The following is a 9,605-nucleotide window of genomic DNA, read 5'->3' on the forward strand; positions in this document are numbered from 1 at the left end:
ATGACTGAAGGAAAGAACAATGCAACAGTCACCAAATTCATCCTTTTGGGATTTTCAGATTTTCCTAAGCTCAAGATTATTTTGTTTGTGGTATTCTTGGGGACTTACCTCTCGACAGTGACCTGGAACCTGGGCCTCTTCATTCTGATTCGGATGGACACAAACCTGCATACACCCATGTACTTCTTCCTTAGCAACTTATCCTTCTTAGATTTCTGCTATGTCTCCTCTGTAACCCCTAGGATGCTCGCTGACTTCTTTCAGAAGTGCAAGTCCATCTCTTTTATGGGGTGCACCATGCAGTACTTTGTCTTCTCTAGCCTGGGCCTGACAGAGTGCTGTCTTCTGGCAGCCATGGCTTATGACCGGTATGCTGCCATTTGTAACCCACTGCTCTACACATCCATCATGTCACCCACCCTCTGTGTGCAGATGATAGTTGGGGTCTATATAACTGGTTGCTTTGGCTCATTGATCCAACTGTGTGCTCTACTCCAAATCAATTTCTGTGGCCCAAACATAATCAACCACTTCTTCTGTGACCTGCCTCAATTATTAGTCCTGGCCTGCTCTGACACCTTTTTGCTACAAGTCATGAAGTTTGTGATGGCAGTGATTTTTGGCGTGGCATCTGTCTTAATCATCATGGTATCCTATGGCTATATTGGTGCTGCCATCTTGAAGGTTAGCTCTGTTGGAGGAAGGTCCAAGGCCTTCAACACCTGTGCTTCTCACCTGACAGCAGTGACTCTCTTTTTTGGGTCCGGACTCTTTATCTATATGCATCCCAGCTCTGATAACTCCCTGGGCTATGACAGGATGGCATCAGTCTTCTATACAGTGGTGATTCCTATGTTGAATCCTTTGATTTACAGTCTGAGGAATAAAGAAATCAAAGATGCCCTAAGGAGGTGTAAGAAGAGAGTACTCTCCCACTGCCATGCTAAATAAAGGTCCGGTCTACTAGTGGACCTGCTGACCGTGCAAGGGAAAGGCAACATTATTCAACCTCACTGACGCTCTGGCAGGATTGCAAGTGAGTCAGCCCACCCAAATGCAGAACTGGCTCCATACCATGCAAATTCTGTGACTTTAGTTTTGACAGTGGGCTTTCCTCTCCTACACAAGCAATTTCCTCACAATGCAGTTACTCTACTGATCTTCATGGAGTGGCATCCTCCAGTTTTTCAGTGTTGGCCCCTTATATGTTATTTAAGAATTTCTGACTGCAGGTCAAGAGCTGTGGTTTTTCTGACTTAAGATATCACAGGCAGGCAGGATAATGACAACTTTGTGCCACATGTCAAACCCTGAGGGTGCCCAGGTAAATTCTAAGTGATTGTGATGAGGATAGGGAAAGAAGCATAACTTGAGGTTTTGACCTAACTTCTTGGCCAAAAAATACACTATAGGTAGTTTGGTCTAGAATTTATTTTCTAAAATTTTATTTTTAGAACTAAACATCATATAATTTGTAAGTGAATGAACATGGTATTATGTTTCTGGAAAGCTAAAATACAAAGGAAAAGTGGTGATTTGGATTCTAAAATATATTGAAAATACTACATTTCTGTTATGATGGAAGACTGTATACATAAATGTACCCACTGCTGCAAAAAAACTAAAGATGTTAGAGGAAATTTTTTTAAGAAATATTTTACAATACATTTCTGACCAGGCAGGTAAATAAAGGAAATTTCCAAGTATCCAAATATGAAGTACTATCAGGAATTCTGAGAAGAAAGGCAGTTTTTCACAATTGGAGAAATTTAGTAAACTCTGCTAATATTGGACTTGAATTTGGACAAGCCTGATAGAGGACCTATATATACGTATTCCAATATGGAAGAAACAAAGAAACAAAATCCTGATTCACACACAAAAAGGATCTTGAGTATCAGACTTCATTCAGGTACAGGGAAAAGCAAACTGAGAATTTGTGACCACAGGCTCTAATGGAGGTTTGTGGTCTGAATTATACCACCCATGTAGTTCAGGGATCTTTAGATGATAATTGATTGTAAAATAGTCCCAGATTGTGGGGCTGGCTTTCTGGCGCAACAGGTTAACGCCCTGGCCTGAAGCGCCGGCATCCCATATGGGTGCTGGTTTGAGACCCAGATGCTCCACTTCTGATCCAGCTCTCTGCTATGGCCTGGGAAAGCAGTAGAGGATGGCCCAAGTCCTTGGGCCCCTGCACCCACGTGGGAGACCTGGAAGAAGCTCCTGAATCCTGCCTTCGGATGGGCACAGCTCTGGCCATTGCGGCCAATTGAGGAGTGAACCAGTGGATGCTTGAAGATCTCTCTCTCTCTCTCTCTAACTCTGACTTTCAAATAAATAAATAAATAAATAAATAAATCTTTAAAAAAAGTAGTCCCAGACTGTGAGTGCCCTCAAACACCAGTCAGAAGCAGATGCAAATCCTCTCAATATTCTTAAGAGACAATCTTAACCCCATACCCAAATAATTCTCACAAATAATCTCCAGAGAAAATGAGCCTGCAGACATCCTAAAATACATGAGGAAACAAGACTGTGTGGGAACAAACCAAGATGGCATGGCAATCTCAAGCTTACAAAGACTTCAGAAGCCTATGGTCATACCACCCTGATGATATGGCCTGACCGTGTCTGATCTTGAGGCTAAGCAGGGTGGGGCCTGGTTAGTACTTGGATGTGAGATTGCCTGGAAATATCAGGTGCTATAGGCTTTAAAAAAGAAGAGAACAGGTTAGAGTTAGAGTAAGAAAAACAAAAAATAATTTTTTTAAAAAAAGATAAGAACAGAAAAATATTAAATTACCAAAATAAGAAACTTACTGATAGGTTAAAAATATTCTACATATTGACTATTGTGAATAGAAATGCAATAAACATGGGAGTACAGATATCTTGTCTGCATACTGATTTCATATTTTTTTTTTTTTGGCTAAGAATCCAGTAGGATTTCTGAATCATGGTAGTCTTATTTTTAATTTTTGAAAAAGATAGCATTTAAAAATAATTACTTATTTATTTGAAAGGCAGAGTTACAGAGATGCAGAGGCAGAGAGAGAGAAAGAGAGAAAGAGAATTCTTCCATCCATCCGCTAGTTTACTCCCCAGATGGCTGCAATGGCTGGAGCTGTGCCGATCCAAAGCCAGGAGCCAGAAGCTTCTTCTTCATCTCCCACATGGGTACAGGAGCACAAGGACTTTGGCCATCTTCTACTGCTTTCCCAAGTCATAGGAGAGACCTGGATTGGAAGTGGAGCAGCTGGGACTCAAACTGGTGCCCATATAGATGCCAACACTGCAGGCGGCAACTTTACTTGCTATGCCACAGTGCCGGCTCCAAACCTCCATAGCATTTTGCATAATGGCTATTCAAATTTACATTTTCACCAACAGTCTATCCTCATTTCTTCACATATGTGCCAGATTTTTTTTTTTTGTCTTTTTGATAGTAGCCTTTCTGATTGGGGTAGGTGGACATCCATTGTGATTTGGCTTAGCAGGGTGACTGTATTAACAGTATTGTAACATGTATTTCAAGATAACTGGAAGAGAGAATTCTAAATGTTATTGCCATAAAGAAATGGTGAGCATTTGAGGTGACGGATATTCTTTTTTTTTTTTTTTTTTTGACAGGCAGAGTGGACAGTGAGAGAGAGAGAGACAGAGAGAAAGGTCTTCCTTTGCCGTTGGTTCACCCTCCAATGGCCGCCGCGGCCAGCGCGATGCGGCCGGCGCACCGCGCTGATCCGATGGCAGGAGCCAGGAGCCAGGTGCTTTTCCTGGTCTCCCATGGGGTGCAGGGCCCAAGCACCTGGGCCATCCTCCACTGCACTCCCTGGCCACAGCAGAGGGCTGGCCTGGAAGAGGGGCAACCGGGACAGAATCCGGCGCCCCGACCGGGACTAGAACCCGGTGTGCCGGCGCCGCTAGGCGGAGGATTAGCCTAGTGAGCCGCGGCGCCGGCCGAGGTGACGGATATTCTAAACATTGTGATTTGATCATTACACACTGTATACATGGATTGAAATGTCACACTTTACTGAATATGTATGTACAGTTACTATGTGTCAATTAAAAACAAGAGTAGTGGATTACGCCACTACTTATAACACCAGCATCCCACATGAGCACCAGTTAGAGTTCTGGATGCTCTAATTCCAATCCAGCTCTCTACTAATGCACCTGGGAAGGCAGCTGAAGCACCCCTGCCACCCATGTGAGGGACTCTGGTGGAGTTCTCGGCTCCTGATCTAGGGCTGTCCCAGCCCTGGCCATTGCAGGCAGGGGAGTGAGCGAGCAGATGGAAGATTGATCACCTGCTCTCTGTCTGTCTGTCTCTCTGTAATTCTGCCTTTCGAATAAATAAATACATCTTAAAAACTGTAAAACAAAAAGAGGAAGAAGAACGAGAATTAAAAATGTGATTGAAAGAACCAGAGGCGTTTCCTGAGGATTTCCATTACTGGCAGGTTAGTGCATTATAGGATGTCTAAATGTCCCTCTTCTCTGGAACAAATGAAATGTTGGATTTGAAACAGAATCATCTTATAAATGTGTTTGAACTTCCTTAATAAAAATGAGAAATACACTAAGTCCCCAAATGAAGTGAAAAGAGGAAACCAGGGAAGTAAGCAAGTGACAAGAGCTGCAGTCCCCAACCTTTGGCTGTGGACCCCAGGCTTCTGCTCTAGGCTGTGACATTCTGCTGTAGACCACAATCTTCTGCTGTAAACCATGAACTTCTGCCATGGACCCTGAACTTCTGCTGTGGACCCCCAGTTTCTGCTATAGACCACGAACCTCTTCTGTAGACTCTGAATTTGTACTGTGGACCCTGAACTTCTGCTGTGGACTTCTTGAATGGCTCTGCAAGAGAAAACCAAGTTAGGGCCTCCCCTCTTCTATCTGGAAGGTGACCTACACAGAAAGCATGGAGGGCCATACTCTCAGTGTATATGAAAACTCTTAAAGATGATGTTCAGTAAAACAAATGCACAAATAATTTGTAGTTTAAAGCAATTACAAAAATTTCAGAATCAAGTCCCCATAACTGAATACCATCAGGGAAAAGAAAACAGGCCATATAAACATACCTGTGAAACCTTAAGATATTGGAATTATCATTAAATTGCATAAGGCAGTTGAGACTGGGTGTGGTGAAACACACATGTAATCTCCCCCCAAAAGAGATATGTCCTCCCCACTGAGGAAAATTCTGAAAATAGATCAGAGATCTGGTGGGGCTGAACACTGAAAATCAGTAAATTAAAAAGAAGAGGGTTGGTCTGCCCATAAGGGGAATATTATTTGGCCATAAAAAGGAATGGAGTGTTGACATGCTACAACATAGAAGAATCTTGAGAACACCATGCTAAGTGAAAGACCTGGTTATAAAGGAGTATAGATTGTATAATTGCATTTTAACAAGATCAGGAAATGGATGAGTGATTGCCTTGGGATACAGAGGCAGAGAGACACAGGGAGTGATTTTTCATGGTTATGAAATTTCTTTTGATGAAACTGTTCTAAAATTAGATCATGGCAATGTTTGCAAAACTATGAAATGCTAAAAGCCACTGAATTGTACACTTTAAATAAGGGGTGAATTTTATGATACATGAAATATACCTCAATACATCAGTTTAAGAGAAAGAGACCCAAATCTAGGCATATGAAATACATGAAATTTGTTTACCTTAAATAAAATAATTAAAGAAGAAAGAGAAAACAAGAGAGGCAGGCATGCCTGAAAGTTCACAGGCTCAAAGGTAGTAATCTTAGGGAAGCACCATTCCCGAGGCTGGTATTTCTCAGGGGTTTGGTCACAAAAGGAAAAAGAAGCAAGCTGTGGAAAGAAATGTCTTAACAGAATTTTAAAAATCAAGTGAATTAATAACCCATGTCTGTTCTTGAGTAAGTCACCAAATACAAAAGAAACTGCTCTTTCCTTTTAGCAACGTAGGACCACACACTGAAACTAGGAGACGTAGCAAAGTGCTCCAATCCCAGGTATTTGTGTGATGCCTGTATGACCCCACACAGTTTCAAATCTCAGCCTCTGAGAGCCTGTGATTTGCCAATACTTTCAGGCTTCCAGAAGTCCCTCAGTGTTGTGCTGTGTCATGGTCTGGTTTTATTGTTCTGCAATGAGACCTGTGTTGCAAAACTCCATATTCTTGGTACAGAACAGTCAAAAGAGGAAGAAAGAAGGAGATAGAGGCACTCCCTTTGGTGGAAATGAAGAGATTCACCCGGGGTTTTCTTGAAACGGTCATTTCTTCTTAATGCAGTTAAAACATAGTTTGACTTATACCAATCCAAGTTGCCTATGGGCTATCAGGAATATTCAAAGTATTTCAAAAGTTTGTGGAAAATGCAACCAAAAGATAAGTTTATTTTGGTGCAAAAATACTGAAATCCATGCATACAAGGAGTCTTCAAAATGCATTGATGAAAGAAAGTGTGCATGGATTTCAGAAATTTTTGCCCCCAAATAAACTTACTGCTTAATTTTATTTCTCCACGAACTGTCTGAAGTGCTCTGGTACTATATAGCTATGAAGCAGACCAAATTAACCAATGAATGTAAAGTGATACGCAAAATAGAGCATTCTTGTATGTCTGGCATATTTGTTACAATGAAACACCAAAATGTGAAATCCTGTTAGGCTTTCAGTAACCAGTAGAGGGAAGCCAATCCCAAGATTCTGCAGCAACAGAAAAGTTAAGGCAACCTTGAAGGTCTGATTAGTGGTAGTGACAATTCTGTACTGACTTCCATGTGTATATCTTTACAGCTTGCATCTATAACTTTTAGGATTTTTGACAGCTTAGCTATGAACCCTTCATCTCATGGATGAGGGAGCAAAAATTTAGCTTGTACCTGCTGAAGGTGACCTTGTAAAGGAGGTGCAGATGAGGAACCAGACAAGCACGCGCGCATCATCCTGACCCTGGGGACAGATGTTAAACCCCTCTCACAATGGTCCAGATGGGATTTTTTTTCCTTAATAGTTACCACTTCAGCATGGATGATCCCTATTAATATCTTGGCACGCATGTCTGAGAGAGGCTGAATAAATCCACTTCAGCATTATTCCCAGACTTCTCTTTGTCTCAAGGTCCCACAACCCGTTATTCAGTTCCTTTTTTCTTTGGACAAATATAAGAAAATTATGACTATAAGAAAAATTCCTCCTTGAGCTAAGCATTAATTCTTTCCTATAATTTCAACATATTACTTCTCTTCTGCAAAAGGGACTTTAAAATATCCTCCCTCCCTATTTCACAAGATGCAGCAGTGAATATCCTTGTTGGGTGTGAGGCCACAGTTACACAGCTAAGCTCACAGGCAGCCTGAAGATATCACTGGAAAAAAGAACAAAATGGTGAGGGTGGTGGCAGGAATCATTTAGGGCTGAAATGATGGCTTAGGAATTTGGGAGGGTCTAAGGAGCAATAAATCATGAATATTTAAAATACATTCACTGGGAGTGGCAGTGTAGAAAAAACAGGAAGTCTTGGTAGAGGGACAATTTCAAGTTTGAGACTTTAAAAGTAAGCAGATTCCTATTGGGGTGAGGCCTGGGTTGAGGCTGTTAAATCATCTGATCAGGGTGGTACACAGTTTTAATTTGGTGGAAGGGTAGAGGTCAAGACAGTGTATAGTTAGGGAATTCCGAAGCACATTAACCTTGAAGCCATCTGATTTATCTTTCTTGTAGCCACCATACCGGGTACAGTGCTGTGTCACATGGGGGCTAAATCAATGTTGACTTGAGAAACCCACAGAAAAGTGAATCACTGGGAGGTAAAGTTGGTCCAGAAATGCTTCCTGCATTACTGAGCTTGAAATTTGGTCTTTTCTTTTTAAAATGTTTTTATTTGAGAGATATAGACACATGCAGTGAGAGACAGAGAGAGAGAGAGACAGACAGACAGAGAGAGAGACATGGAGAGAGCTCCCATTGCGTGATTTGCTCCTCAAATGTTTACAATGGCCATGGGGTTGGCCAAGGCTGAAGCTGGGAGCCAAGAACACCATCTCCCATGTGAGTGGCAGGAACCAAGTTACTTGAACCACCAACTTCTGCCTCCCAGGGTCTGTGTTAGCAGGAAGCTGGAATCAGGAGCTGCAGTGAAGAATGGAACCCAAGTACTCTGATATGGAATGCCTGCATCTCAACCGCTAGGCTAAACGTCTGCTCCCTGAAATTTGGTCTTGAGGAGAGGCGGCTGATGGGTGAGCAAGAAGTGATTCCTTGTCATTATTAGCCAGACGTAGTAATTCCCATTTAGGTGTGGTTTCTTTTAAGCTGATTGCCCAAACCCACTGGTGACCAGTTTGAGAAGAATGATGTCCTGAGAACCCAACACAAGACACACTGTAGACAGTATCCAGAGAGAAGCTGTTCATTGTTTTTTTCTACCTTTCTCTATGTCCCACATGGCAAAGAGGATTTTGAAGACAATTTTAGATTTAATAAATTTATGTAAAATTAACAGATACTTGATAACCTATAGCTGTCCTCTGTTCTCTTCTTCTCCTACCTCCCCAAGCCATCAAAATCCATGTAGACTCAAGGATCCTCTGTTCATCTGACTTTTCATGGTCCCCTGTAGACAAGACCTTTCCCACCATCTGGGGCCTGTCTGAGTAGCCCTCTCCACTGACCATTCATCAGCCACACTGCCTGTCTCCAATCATTGTGGCCTCTTCTTGAAACAGTCCTGCCAACAAAATGCTACTTTTAAGAGTAAGCAAGTTCAGTATGGTCATACTTTTCCCAAATCACATTAGCACTGGATCATTTTCAGGTCTATTTTAAGGGACAACATGGTGTTGCAATGCATGAGAATCAATGGGATGCATGATTCCCAATGGCTCCATGCTTCACTGTGTTCCTGGTCTGAGAAAGGCTTTTTCAAAGGATGGCTTTTTAAGGAAAAGAGAAGGGTGGGCTGTCTTAGTGGGGGATACCACAGCTTTGTGGCTTCCGAGAAGTGGCTCTACTCCTCCCCTCACTCCAAGCAGGATCAGAGGATCAGAAGAATCTCTTTAAATAATAGGCCACAGGCACTATGTATGGAGGGCTGCAGATGTCTGACAGATGTGGTTAGCTAACTGTTTTCTAGGTTTTACCATGCTAGTTTATAGATCTATTCTAAGACTGAGAACCGATTTCAGAAAACACTTTCTCCCATTTATCCTGGATCCAACAAAATAAATAAATGAACTTTCATGTTATTTTTAAAAAGCTAAAACAGTTATTTACAAAGACAGACAAGACTGGCTTTCAGCCAAAGTATAAAATTCTGTAATTTGTCCTCTGCTTCAGTATCTCCCATGTGGAGTCCCTGTCTCCTTGATTCTAGGTTTCTTGTTCTTCCCCCTGCTGCTTGCCTCGGAGCTCTTGTGTGACTTTCTCTCCATGACTTCAGGCACAGGCATAAATTCTCCCATCAAGCTAATAACTGGTTGTGTCTGGTGAGCAGCCACAGCTGAGACCACTGCCTTAGTCTCCAAACCTGTTCTAACTTTTCCAATCTAGAGAATTCCTTCACTCAACAGTGCCAGCCCCTGGACCCACTTTCTCATTTCTTTT

The 9,605-nt window shown here is 42.1% G+C and overlaps 1 protein-coding gene across 1 annotated transcript; it reads left to right on the forward strand.

Moving 5' to 3' along the window:
- LOC100346601 (olfactory receptor 5AN6-like) lies at window positions 1-951 on the forward strand. Its single transcript, XM_002708997.1, has one exon. It carries the CDS (start codon window positions 1-3, stop codon window positions 949-951), a length of 951 nt encoding a protein of 316 aa, XP_002709043.1.
- The last annotated feature ends 8,654 nt before the right edge of the window (window positions 952-9,605 follow it).

The sequence above is a fragment of the Oryctolagus cuniculus genome, chromosome 1 (genome assembly GCF_964237555.1).
Source record: "Oryctolagus cuniculus chromosome 1, mOryCun1.1, whole genome shotgun sequence".
NCBI lineage: Eukaryota > Metazoa > Chordata > Mammalia > Lagomorpha > Leporidae > Oryctolagus > Oryctolagus cuniculus.

Bases quoted from the DNA above. Each gene is read 5' to 3' on its own strand.
- LOC100346601 (XM_002708997.1), top strand. From the start codon at position 1: ATGACTGAAGGAAAGAACAATGCAACAGTCACCAAATTCATCCTTTTG.